Source organism: Saccostrea echinata, unplaced genomic scaffold (assembly GCF_033153115.1).
Source record: "Saccostrea echinata isolate AGI-Se365-2 ecotype Australia unplaced genomic scaffold, CSIRO_AGI_Sech_v1 ptg000054l, whole genome shotgun sequence".
Lineage (NCBI taxonomy): Eukaryota > Metazoa > Mollusca > Bivalvia > Ostreida > Ostreidae > Saccostrea > Saccostrea echinata.
The window spans coordinates 19,553,131-19,566,914 of NW_026889803.1; the positions used below are offsets into that span (position 1 = coordinate 19,553,131).

Below are 13,784 nucleotides of genomic sequence, written 5' to 3' on the forward strand. Positions count from 1 at the left end.
AGCTTTTCAAAGATGGCGGCGTCCAGGAGTGATGCCACGTCCCTCCCAACCTTCGATGGGGTCGAAAACCTTGTGAACATGGTTGATATTCAAAATGCTTTTGACGAATTATGCAAAGAAGAGGTAGTTTACAGAAAAAGCTGATATTCTATTAATGTGTCAAAAACGCTAGTCTTCTATCTGACCCGGCATAGTTCTCAGAATCATGACACTTCCCAAATATTTACCAGTTTTAATTATGCTTGTAAACACTTTCTTAAGAAAGCTTGGGTAGTTCTTAAGGAAGCTTGGATAGTTCTTATCCCCGTTCATCTATCTTTCAGTCCGATACAATTTATCATCATGGCTTCTATATGTTTAAGCAGTAGCCCAATTCCTTTTTTACATAGGAAGTGTAATTTAGGTTTCAGCCCAAGTGGATAAAATGTTTCTCAAAATAATATGTTGACGGTGCGACCGTAAGGGCAAGCGCAGATACATATTCAGTTTTAATTTAGATCTGACTCTTCAAACTGCACATGATATTAGGTAGTTAGAATAATCTAACTGTGTCTCGGAACAGGCCCTCACCACAGTTAGAATATATACCCGTAATGTTGCAGATAATTGCAGAATCGCTCCGAAACGATTTTGGAGAAAATTAATGAATTTGCATTGAAAATAACAGTCAAATTAATCATAACAAACCTTTTTAAGACTGTAAATACCTTTCATCTAAAAATTTAATCCATATAATGGAAGAATTCAACACTTTTTCACCAACGTCTTTTACTCGTTTCAAGTTTACACACCATGTTGACATTCGGAACTTTCAGGATTTTTCATAGTAAATGGGTCTGTAGGACATTTATCATTTTAACTGTAAATGCTTTAGATGCAAGTTTTTATCTTTGGGTAATTTCGTATTTTTTTTTGTAAGCTTATCACCTTAAATTTATAATAAAAGTCACTATTTTAATTGACTTCATGCAATTATATATAAAAATTAAATTAAGAAATAGATCTAATAACTTTTATACATTAAATGATGTTTTGAAAGTCAAGATAAGTGTATTTAATGCTTAATAAAAAGTTTCTTATTGAAGTCTCTATTGAAGAAAGGTATTACATGCAGGGTTGTGACCCTAAGACCCAGGAGCTGGGGAATTTTCTGGCCTGTAATGACATAATCCCCCTGTTACTCTGGCATTCCCCCTAAACCCTCTGTTAGGGGAGGACCCCCAAACATCCTTCTACTTTTTAAATTTCCCCTGCTTTTTCAATTCTTAGGGACAACCCTGTACATGTATTTGCATGTGCACCTGGTTGTAAATTATTTGAATGAAACAACCAGTGAACTACTTATGCTGTGAGTGTAAAAAGCCTCAGACTTATTTTTATTTGGAATTTACTGATTTTGCAGGAGGAAATGAACACAGAGTTGGACAATCTTTTAGAACATCAATCAACTCTTGAAAATAGGATGAGTGGTCTTCATAAGATCTTGTAAGTAATGAATTTATCAATTTAAGAAGAAAATTATTTAAAGGTATTTCAGCTGCATTTTTCATAGAAAGACTCTTTTTTTAACTGCATTTCCATCTATAAAAAAAATTGAACTTAATATGACTGTTAGTAACTCAAAATGACTGTTAGTAACTCATATCTTTTATCCTTCTAAAACATAACTAAGAATTGAATTATTTTTATGAAAGCAGAAAGATTTCCTGATTCATTATTTGTCATTTTTGGGGGGTTTTCAGACCTAATCTTCAGATTCTTGAGACAGATTCCAAACAACTCTCAAGTATGGTTTCCTTTACTTCCACCCTGGCTGAAAATGTCAGCAGCAAAGTGAGACAGCTGGATGTAGCTAAAGTAAGTACCCAACTTCTTATGTCAGTTAAGTGAGGACAGTCTTCTATGTTTTTTTTGTTTTTTGTTTTTTTGTTTTTTTTTGTCAAAAAAAACTCACTCCCACCCCCATCAAAAATGTGGCCATATCCTGTTTTTGGTCTTGTCAATCATTTCATGCTCTTCAGCTCAACTATGACATCACAGCCTGTGACAATGTTTCCTGAAAAGACCGAGGCAAAGGGAAAATCAAAGAAAATGTAATGAACAGATAATTCAATATTTTGCAGTGGAATATGGAATTTATTTCGCTTGTGAGACAGGAATTTTTTTAATATTTTTACTTGTGCTTCGCACTTATGAAAATATCAAAAAAATTCTGTCCCACTTGTGAAATAAATTCCACATCCAACTACAAAATATTGAATATCCTCTGTATGTATTTTTATGAATTCATTATAAGGGTAAAACAAATTACGGATATAGCGAAGTAAATTCACAGGTTCCCATGACTTCACTGTAACCTGACTTGAAGTGACTTCACTGTTTTACTGTAGAACGTTTCAAGTCTCCAATAATTTTTTTGAGATATGAAGTCGATAGGAGACATCAAGTATTGTATTGGTTTACTTATAGAGCCAAGTTACAGCTTGCATAACTCGAGTCGAGGATATTTTGGATCTGAAGTTTTGTACAGATGGGGTACAGACTGCCCTTCAAAATGAGGACTATGAAAAGGTACACCAAAAGCTATACATATAATAATTATTTTGAGGGAATTGTCCATGCAAAACCTTACCTTATCGAGTCTATGTTTGAATGAGTGATTTGTAGGTTGGTTAGAATGGCACTTTATTAGAATTACGTAGTGTGTGGAGTTTTATAGCACAAGAATGAAAGTTGGAATATTATAGTATCTTCGTGTCTTAGCCAAATAACCATATGTGTTGTCATATGGGTGTTCTTATGAGTATATATATTTTTTTTTTTTGAAAAAGGGCAATCTTGATCCTTAGATAAAAATTACAATTTATATTTTGTTTGCAATTTTATAAGATACTTTTTTGTGTTCACATCAGGCAGCAGGTCACGTTCACAGGTTTAGAAGCTTGGATGAAAACATTCTAAGAATGTCTGAAGAATCTGGCGAAGGTAGGTTTCCACTGAGCGAAAAAATATTGTGTTATGGAATGGAGATGTTGTTTGATCTCATATTTTCTTTGCATCACTTTTAACAAGAAATATGTGCCGAATTAAAACTGCACACACCTGATGCTATTCATATGCAGGCAGATAAAATTATTTATGAACTATGATTATATATTTATTATCAATTTTACAAAAGACTTTCCATGGTGTAGAGGATTTCAAACAGCTTTCAAGAGGGAAAATACAGCAAATATTTTATGCATTCATACTTTGCTATAGTGTCATTTTTCCAGCTGAATAACTCTTGTACAGAATGTAGATAAGTTGACAGATTAACAATAGATAATGCTTATAAATGCAAGAATATGACCATCAGTAAAATCAAAGCTGCATATGAATGAACCATGTAGTTCTCTGGCAATATTGATGTATTAAATTGGTCAACAGGGAACACCCTGGACATGTCCTTCAAACTTCTACAGGAAGCGGAGGAGAAGCTGAAATCCATCGTGAACACCAAGTTTGATGCAGCCGTCCATACGGGGGATTTTGCCTCCATAGAAAGATTCTTCAAGATCTTTCCTCTGATTGGTCTTCATGAGGAGGGATTGACAAAATTTGGGAAGTTCTTATCTGCACAGGTAAAACTGAAATATTTAATTGCTGCTATTTTATTTTTATTCCTATTAAAAGTACTCTTATCAGAAGATGAGCATTCATGAAGACAGTAATTTTTTTTTCTCACCGATTCATCTTGTGGGTTAAAAATTTACTAACTTCACATCTCTGGTGCATAAAATGTCATACGTTAAATAATCTTTCAGAATTTCAATTTGAGACTAATATTTTTTTTTTAAGCTTTAAATTTTTATACTGTGTTTTTAATTTTCAGATATCTGAGAAAAGCCGTGGTAATTTGAAAATTGCTGAATCGATGACCAGTCGAGATAAGAATGCCAATGTGGTTTATGCGGAGACTGCCACACAGCTTTTTGAGGGAATCGCCAGTATTATAGAAGTTAGACAACCACTGGTGGAAACTTATTTTGGTAAGTTCTTGTAGTGTAGAGAGAAAGATAGAAAGACATGTCTGTCTACTTTACTATCAGACTGAACATACTGTATAAGTAGAAATTTTAGCGAGGATTCAATTTTGGCATTTTTAGCGAGGGTGTTGAGATCACTAAATTTAAATATTGCTAAAAATTTATTCCTCATCAGAGGTTACCGTTATCTTTCTATACACCTTAAAAGCACTAAAATTACTTCTCACTGAAATGAAATACTGATTTTTAAGGAGAAATTGCTAAATTTGTGTCTCACTAAAATTTCCACTTATACGGTATTCCTATGCATATAATTATGATTGGCAACAACTGGTTTAGGGAGAGGAACTTTTTCATGAGGACTAATAACATCAGAGAGCAGTGCTTGATTAATTAAATATAAACATTCTTATGCTGACTTGGTTATTGATAATTATGGATTGACAGATTCACTTTAGAAGTATAGACATAAAAGTTTAGTAGACTCACATAAGAACTTGGTAATGTAAAGACTGAGTGATACAGTTGAATTTAGGTATCTCAACATCAACAATATCTTGAACACCATTGACATTTTGAAGTGAGTTTGAAATCCCAACCACTCTTTCTTTGTATTTTTACTTCTTTATTTTCAATCCTCAGATATTTGGATTGCCAAATCTAGTTCAAGATAAAGAGTTTTGACTACATTTTGAATTTTATAAACTACAGCTTAAATAAAGCTCTTAGAATTTTGTGTAAAACAGTTTTTATAGGCCACCTTTATGTTGTGCAGGAAGATGTACAGTAAATTATTAGTTAATACCTCGCAGAGTGCATTTGCTTTTTTCTTTTACAGGCTCTGGAAAACTATTTTACCTTATGAAAATTCTCCAGAAAGAATGTGACAGACAAGCTAGACAGATATTAGAAAAATTCAAATTGAAAAGAGATTTTGATTCAGTAGTAAGTATGAAAATAATTTTTTTTTCAGTTTTATATGCAGTAGTTTAGTGAGAAATACTGTGACTAAGTGCATTTTTTATAGGTTCAACATGTGCAACAGAATGCTGTTTTTCATCGACCTAATGCAACAGAAAAGTAAGTCACTTTGATTGTTGTTAAAGGGGGAAATCTTGATAGAATATGAGCTATTTTGGAGATAAAAATACCAGGATCCAAACAGAAAAATAAAACATTTGATTAGTGTTGGCAATTTTACACATGTAAAGGTTGATAAACATTGCAAGAAATATACACAGTAAAATTTACCTATGATAAAGTAATTGTCTGTTATTGCAACAAGTTACGTTATACTCAAGAATTCTTCCAATATACACTTACATGTACAGATGTTTTTATTAGCAATGATTCTGTAATTATTAAGTGCATCTGTTACCCTGTTAAATATAATTGCACTTTATCATTTTCAGATTTGATCCTAAAGTATTAGATGTATTATTATCCGAAATGGTGCTACTAAATACCAGAACAGAACTCTACCTACGATTTTTCAGGAGGAGAGCTGTGGTAAGTATTTTTTTTTAAAATAAATATTTTTACTGGTTTCATCATACCAGAAGACAATTTTAGAAAAGTACATGCATGGAACTTGACATGTGTATATTGCTACTGTAGTTTCTTTATGGTAATTTGTTGATCAGTATTTCCATGCAAGGCAACACGATTCACAAACCATGCTCTCTTATTTATTTTTCAACTCTGAAGCTATCAAAATTGTATATTTACTGTAAAATACTGGAATAGTGAATTAAGGTATGTCACTCGTCAGCTTTTTAGAAAAGTTCAGGCAGAACCTCTTACTTCAAAACTATTTATTAAAATTCCATTTTCATAACATATTTAAATGAAACAATGTAAATTGTTCAACATTCAATAAAAAAACTGCTAAAAAATTCATGAAGAAGCAAAATTTATGAGGGACTATTTCTTGTGGTGGAAGGATATTTAGCAGAAAATTCTGCAAACCAGCACATTTATTAAATTTAATATCTTGGATTTTTAGCCTCACATACTTTTACTCAGAGAATATTTTCCGTTATGATATGCTAGGAATATTAAATATAGGTCTTAATTTATATTTTTATAGCAAATTTTACACCTTCCCTCAACAAACTTTGCCGAGAAATGAAGATATATTAAAGAAGTCAAGATAAAATTTACACAGTTTTTGACCTGAAAATCGCGTATTTTGACCAATATTTCAAAATTTACATCACTGACCCCAGCTTTTTCTTTCATTATTTAAAACTACTCGATACTTGTGACTGATCAGCACTCAAGTCGTAAAAAGTTTGATACAAGAAAATATTTTATTGCCCATTTAGATTTTTAATACCCCAAATATGTTACTTTTTTAGTGCAAAAAGGTCACACAATAATTTACGCGCATTAATTTGCAAGATTTGTTCAATGATAAATATTATTCAAACTATTTTACGTAAAATAAGATTATATTTATTGCCATGGTTACATCTGATAAAATATGATAAGGGTTAAAGTGATTAACCAAAGAGTTAAAATTTAAGTGCAAAAAGGTCAACTTAATTGTACCGTAGCTCAGTCAGATGCACACTGACCCCCTGTTTTCTCTGCGATTTTGAGTCATACTATATGAGTACTTATCCAAAATATACTTCTCAAAAAATCCTTGATATAACAAATTTCACGAGTGACATACCTTAAATGATTAAAAGATGAATTTTCTGAAATTGAGTGAATGAGGTTAATTTTTTTTTTTCAGGGAGATATGGAATTAGCATATAGTGATGAAACTCTTAAGGGTAAGTACATGTAACATTGCATAAATTAATTCTAAACCTCAAAACATTTTGTTCCAACTAATCAATGCAGCATTATTTCATTAATTATATGTTCTATGTTCAGTTTATGGAAACACAAAATATTTTTTCAATAAAATATCTGTTATGGTTTTTTTTGGTACTTAAACTCTTTAATTTGCATTTCAGAAAAAGTTAAAGAGATAGATAGTTTTATATCCAACTGTGATTTAAATCGTCTTATGCAGGAGTTAATAGGAAATTATATCATGATGGAAGAATATTTTATGAGAGAAATGGTCTTAAAGGTGTGTAGCATTTCAAAGATTTAAAACATATATATATGTGAGTTACAACTTACTTATTTTTAAGCAATTTGATTTTTCAAGTAAAGATGATCAAGGTATTTGAGCAGAAAAATTTTATGGTAAAAATGTCAATTATCTATTGATTTATTTTACCTAAATATATATGTGAAGAATATTAAATAAATCCAGAAGCATTTATGAAATAGAGAGATTTGTGTTATATATACAATATAGATTGATGGGTAAATATTTACTTGTTTTAGGCTGTTTCTATGGATACAGAAGATGAGTCAACACATACATCTAGTATGGTAGATGATTCCTTTTTTATTGTTAAAAAGTGTGTTAGGTATGTTGTCATTGAAACTCCGCTTTTTATACCACTGCAGTTTACAAAAAAAAAAAAAACTTGCAAAACCCTTTCCTCATCTTGTATGTATAGTGTCTTCAAAATTTATGCATTAGAGAATTCATATAACCTGTACATTTTATTAAGAGTTCCCCAATCAAAAGTTTGTAAATTTTTTCCCCCCTCCTTTTACAGGAGAGCTGTGTCCAGTTCCAGTGTGGATGGGATTTGTGCAATGTTAAACCACGCTAGTACAGTGTTAGAGCAGGATTTCCGAGAGGTTTTATTCAGCCGAGTCCGGGCAGGATTTCCTTCGGGCTTTGATCTCACTCAGGCGTACAATATGGTGCAGTCCAGTATACAACAAGGGAAGCTGCAGAGTTCTGATCAGGAAAAGGCCAAGACACAATTTCTGGTACAGTGTATCATTTTTTTCCCTCAATAAATATTCTTAAATGTCTTTTTCTTATGCATTTAAAGAAGCTATTTTCTTGAGGAGGAAGTTTGATTTCTATTTTTTTCTTCCATTTGTAGGTTGCAATGAATAATGCAGAAGTCAGTTGTGAATATTGTAAATCATTGAAATCCAATATTGAGGTGAGAATACATATACACTGTACCTCTTCAATTTTTGGAAGACATGCTTGAATGTGGATAAAAAAAACTTAATGATGGATTTACAGAGATGGGAAATGTAATGAGAATGTATTTTGAGATTTTTAAAACCTCTCTAGAGTATGTGTTATCTGATTCCAGGAAGAAGTTCACAGGCTGTTTAGTAAAAGTTCTGAGCAGAGTAAAGCAAAACTACAGGTAATTTTGTCAAAAATTATACTTTTTTTAATATTCAATATAAACCCATGCATATTAAGTCAGATTCAGCTATATGATTAAGAGAAAATCATTTGAATTAGGAGTGGATGAATTTGAGTCATAAGACCAAAGGCTGTTTTGGTTGAGGCAGATTTTAAGCAATGAGCAAAATGAATTGTTATCTCTTTCAATTGTTGAGTTTTGATAAATAAAAAGTACCCAAATATGTTAATATCATAATATTTGAACAAACACATAAAATTTATGCATGTGATATTTGTGTTCACCGTTAGAATAGTGATTATAAATATTGGTTCCATTTCTTTCACTGTAGACTTGTGTATCAGATCTTGGTAATGTGGCAGTCCGGTTAAAAGAAGTGGTCAACTTCGGGTTTTCTCAACTCAGCAGTAGTGCCATTAAACCTCGGTTAAAACCCCTCACAGATGCCTTCCTGTCTACTAGTCACAATATCTCGGAAGTATGATTTGATGGACTATAACTTCACTTAAATAGAGTTTATCTTAATCATGAGGAAAATAACTGATATTCTGAAATTGTGGGGAAAATAACACAGTTGTTATGCAAGAAGCTTATTCTATAATGAAATCAAATTTTAGAGGTTTTAAAATAAATGTGATTGAACATCATCCTTTCTATGTACCAGGGATGGGGTCAATTACTTTAAAAAGTAATTAATTAAATTACAATTGCTTTGATTTTTTTTTCAATTAAATTACCATTAAATTACAGGTTTTCTAAGATGTGTAATTAATTAAATTACAATTACTTTGCAAAAGTAATAAATTAAATTACAAATTACGTTTTTAATTTTTTTGAAAATTTTTATAATCCTTGTCAATGAATATACAGAACATCATTCATTTGTATATAAGCTCAGCCTAAGCACAAACAATACAAGAAATAATATGCTATTTAGGCATTGTGTATCTTTGTGGTTTAATTTATAATATTTATTTACAAAACATTAAAGAACTATCCGAGATCAGTTTGATGCAGTTTCCTCCACACAAAACCTACATGTACATAAATTGCAAAGCTTATGATATTTGATTAAAAGTGGGTATTTTAATAATGTAAAATGAGTCACAACTGTAACCCCTCTAATTAAATATTTCCTTTGAAAGTAACCTGAACATCCTAAATTGCTATTTATGGTGAACATTTTTACTTCATAAATAATACTTGTACAGAACATAACTTTTTCAGATACAAAATTTATTCACTAAAAATCTGTTTAGATGTTAAAATAATTATCAGATTGAAAGATTTTCTTTTCTAAAGCTAGCAGAGCATTTTTAATTGAAATAATTATCTCATTGGCTTTGTCTTCTAAAGCATGGGACGAATATCCCTTTAGAGGAGTTGATTTGTTTTGATTGCAATTAACAGCTGTTATTTGGAGGGCAATTATCTCTTTCCAACAAGAGAGAACTTAATTAATGACACACATTCTTTTTCTTTATTATTGACCCACAACAAAGATTGAAATATAATAAATGTGTGTTTCATAGTTGAATAGCTGACCTAAGAAGGGGGGTACAAAATTTTGATAGACATAAAATAAAAAAAATCAAATTTTACATAATGATTAGAAAGAAACTAGATTATTATTATCAAGCCAATCATTTATTAGCTTGTAAACATTAACTTAAGATTTTGTATAATTGAAGGATTGAGGATATGTTTTACAATGAAATAAAAGACAGTAAAATGGGGAGGTAGTGGTGACAATGTATCATGAATGTGTATTATATAAATTATAAAGTAATTGAATGTAATTGAAAAAGTAATTGAAATTACGTGGTGTATTTTCAGTGTAATTAATTAAATTACAATTACAAGTAATTGAAAAAATGTTCTATTACAAATTACTTCCAATTTCTTCAAAAAATGTAATTAATTACGGTCAAATACAATTACTTTTTCAATTACCCCATCCCTGCTATGTATATATACTCTATTAATGCAATAAAATGTAAGAAATAATTTTCTTAGATTTTTCTTTGCACTGTAGGATGATTTCTCCAATTATGAAGCAAATGATCCATGGGTCCAAAACTATATCCTGCAAATAGATGGCATGTTAGCCACCTTTAAAGTGAGTGTCAAGAATTCTGCACACAATATTGATTAATAAATAACAAGTGCTTTTATTTGGTGAATTTTTGGTCAAATATTCTGCTTTCTTTTAACAGAGTGCTCTTTCCGCGGAGAACTATGACACATTTGTTGGTCATGTGACAGCAGAAGTGACATCACAGCTAGAGAAGGCTGTCCTTAAAACAAGTTTTAACAGAGTAAGAAAAGATTCATTAACTTTTTAAAGCAAGGATTATTATTTTTGCCTTCTTTACTTCACTTATTGTTAATGTATACATGCACATAGAATATTGTGCAGCAACCAAAAGTTAAATTTAGAGACTGGCTGTTTAAAATAGAAAATTTTGATTTCTGTATTAAGCTTATGTTTCAAGTAAATTTTCAATTGTATATGAAAGCCTCTCCTTTAGAATTTGAACTTGGATAAAGCAAATTATATGTTACCGTCATTTAGGGACCTCAGATTGGCATATAGAGTCTGAAAAGACTGAAAAGTATAGTTTAAAAAAGTAGACAAAACCTGAATTTACATTTTCTTATTTCAGCTGGGTGGTTTACAGTTTGACAAAGAGTTACGTGCCCTTGTCGGGTACCTGTCTTCGGTAACCACATGGACAATCAGGGATAAATTTGCAAGACTGACACAAATGGCAACCATACTCAACTTAGAGAGAGTAAGCTGATGCACACAGATATCACACTGTGTTATCTACCAAGAAAAATTGCATGTTTTTAAGACAATATTTCTTGAAATACATGTAGTACCATTTTAGACTTTGTACTTTTTGGATTGTTTCATGCGATGGTGATGTGAATTTCGGCATACACATGTACATGTATCAACACTACCAGTATTATATTAATTTATATTTATAATTTATGTACTTTATCTTTTTTAAAGGTGAATGAGATTTTAGATTACTGGGGGCCAAATTCTGGACCTTTGACCTGGAGGTTGACTCCAACTGAGGTCCGAAATATTCTCTCATTGAGGTAAGTTCTGCTGATTTTTAAGATTTGTTAGTAATGCAACTAGCAAAAACTGGACAATTTTTGAAGAAAAAAAGAAAAATGATTTGAAATGCAGTTGAAATTTTATATGTAAAGAAAATAAAATTTGCTTAAATATCATCAAGAAAAAGGGTAAATTGTACTTATATTAAATTTTTAAATGGATGATGCAAAGAAAAATATGTTCATGATATGCTGTTCAAGTTCAATCTGTCCATTGGACTGTGGCTTAGATATTTGCATTTATAAATAAATTTTGAATAATGAAGATCTTTTATCTCCTAGGGTGGATTTCAGATCTGAAGAAATCAAGAAACTCAAATTATAAACCTTGACAGCTGTGATACAAAGTCTGTGTTCAACTTCTGAAATGTGATGAATTCCATGTAGTATATTCAGAGGGAAAAACAAAATAGTCTGAGTGTGTGTGTGTTTGTGTGAGTCTGTGTACCTGTTTTTGAATGTAGGAATGCAGCGATTTTGTTAATAACTTGTGTGAATGCAAGGAGTGTAAATTATTGATTATTGTTGTCTTAATTGAATTGTACAATCAGATTTAGTAAATTCAACACAGATTTTAAGCAGGGTTTTTCATATCAGCATTGTATGGAGGTATGAAAGCATTGTGTTGAGAAATCTCAAGTTTAATGATCACTAGAATGTATGCATTTAAAAATATGTAACATTTATTACTTGTTACAATGTTTTGGGAACATATTTTTTAATTCTTACATATCAACATATAAACTTATAATGAAAAAAATTATGCTGAAAAATATTTATATCATTTATGGCCTGTATATGCATTTGTTATTTTATTGTGCTATAAACCAAGTCTTCTCTTAGTTTACTTTTATAAATTAAAACAGACATTAGAAAGAAAATAATTATAAACTTTCAATGTATTATTACTGGTAATATTCAAATTTTACTAGCCATGGAAGGTTATGATAAAAACCTTGTTTATGAACGAAAGTCATCATACTGTTTACACTGTAATAACATTCCTTGTTGCGGCTGAAGAAAAATTTTAAGTTATGTGAGTATTTACCCATAAGTAAGAATCCACATTTAACAATGTTTATTAAATGATACCGAAAAACTTGTAATTTTCCCTCACCATGATGAAGCCTCATGGACTATACCTCTTTTTCCATAGACAACCTGGAATTTTATGTCATTGAATGAAAACAATCCATATAAGCAGAATTTTTTCGTTTGTTTGTTTAGTTTTTTTTTTCTGTTATGCATTGTTATTTCTGCTTTAATCAGACTTCTAAAATGAATTTCATTTTTTTCAAGAAAATGGTTGTAAGTATTTCTAGTATTCTAGCATTTGATATGACCAAGACACACTTGAAAATTTCTGTATAAATACCTGCATGTTGGGTTTATTTTATGGAAATTATATAAGGGGTTTTCATGTATACCTTTAATGTATTTAATTTATTGAATGCAGTTTTAAGCTTGTTTAAATAAGAATAAACTGTTTTATGATTAAAAAATCATACAAAATTATCTTCCTTTCACTTTATCTGCGTACTCTTGCAATCAAATTGACGGTCCAGAAGTCCTGTTAGACAAGATGCTATATTATACTGCATGTGCACTTTATCTTATTTCTACTTAATGTGAATGAAAATCTGTTTTGGATGTATGGTTTAAACCTTAACGTCACCGACTCGCTGATACTCAGTGATTTGATATTTATCAGCTAGAGAAAATTTTCACGAATTTCGGTGAATGTTGTATATAATTTTTCATATACGAAAATACGGGAGATTGAAATCTGTTATTTTGTTAAAAATAGAAGTTTCTTCTGAGTCATTAGCTATACTGAGGCCTGTTCAACACAGCGAACGTTTGCGAGCGCTCGAACGTTCGCTCTGTTGAACAGGCCTCTGGTGTCTGTCTGTCTGTCTGTAAACAATTTTTCAAAAATGGTACACAAGTAGACTGTACTGAGATTCATAATTTTATATAACGGTTTTGGATTTTGACAAAGGAAGTCACCATGGTCACTAGTAATAGAAAATTATGTGAAATTCCTCCTACAAGTTGACTGCACAAGAATTCCTAATTTTGAATTTCGACAAATGATCTTGGATCGGTTACATGTACTAAAAAAAATATTTCCTCAAAAAATCATCCTACATTTTGGTCTGATTTCAATAAAAATTGGTACACAAGCAGGCGCGGATCCAGATTTTTGCAAAGGGGGGGGGGGGTGAAAAAATTCTTGACAAGCAAAAAAAGAAAAACGTGCTGATGTTGGTGGGGTTCACGTTTTCTCAGGGGGGGGGTCCAAAGTCATTATTTAATTGTTTCAGAATATACATTTAGTAAGTCTGCAGATTCCAGGGGTGGGGGG

General features: G+C 31.1%; 1 protein-coding gene across 1 annotated transcript; it reads left to right on the plus strand.

The window, feature by feature from the left end:
• Positions 1 to 6: 6 nt before the first annotated feature.
• On the plus strand, positions 7 to 12,931 carry LOC133206376 (conserved oligomeric Golgi complex subunit 4-like). The gene is made up of 22 exons (XM_061342326.1): positions 7 to 123; positions 1,403 to 1,485; positions 1,743 to 1,857; positions 2,470 to 2,571; positions 2,913 to 2,985; positions 3,430 to 3,623; positions 3,875 to 4,031; positions 4,867 to 4,973; positions 5,056 to 5,108; positions 5,441 to 5,537; positions 6,772 to 6,811; positions 6,998 to 7,116; positions 7,380 to 7,465; positions 7,661 to 7,880; positions 8,000 to 8,062; positions 8,222 to 8,278; positions 8,613 to 8,759; positions 10,317 to 10,400; positions 10,498 to 10,599; positions 10,948 to 11,076; positions 11,304 to 11,395; positions 11,699 to 12,931. The coding sequence occupies exons 1-22, from the start codon at positions 13 to 15 to the stop codon at positions 11,739 to 11,741; spliced, it is 2,274 nt and encodes a 757-aa protein (XP_061198310.1). The 5' UTR covers positions 7 to 12; the 3' UTR covers positions 11,742 to 12,931.
• The last annotated feature ends 853 nt before the right edge of the window (positions 12,932 to 13,784 follow it).

Excerpts from the sequence above, each read along its gene's own strand:
- LOC133206376 (XM_061342326.1), top strand. The coding sequence starts at position 13 with ATGGCGGCGTCCAGGAGTGATGCCACGTCCCTCCCAACCTTCGATGGG. Across the intron at positions 1,486-1,742 it reads AGTGGTCTTCATAAGATCTT|ACCTAATCTTCAGATTCTTG; the intron begins GTAAGTAATGAA and ends GGGGGTTTTCAG. Across the intron at positions 7,117-7,379 it reads TGAGAGAAATGGTCTTAAAG|GCTGTTTCTATGGATACAGA; the intron begins GTGTGTAGCATT and ends TACTTGTTTTAG.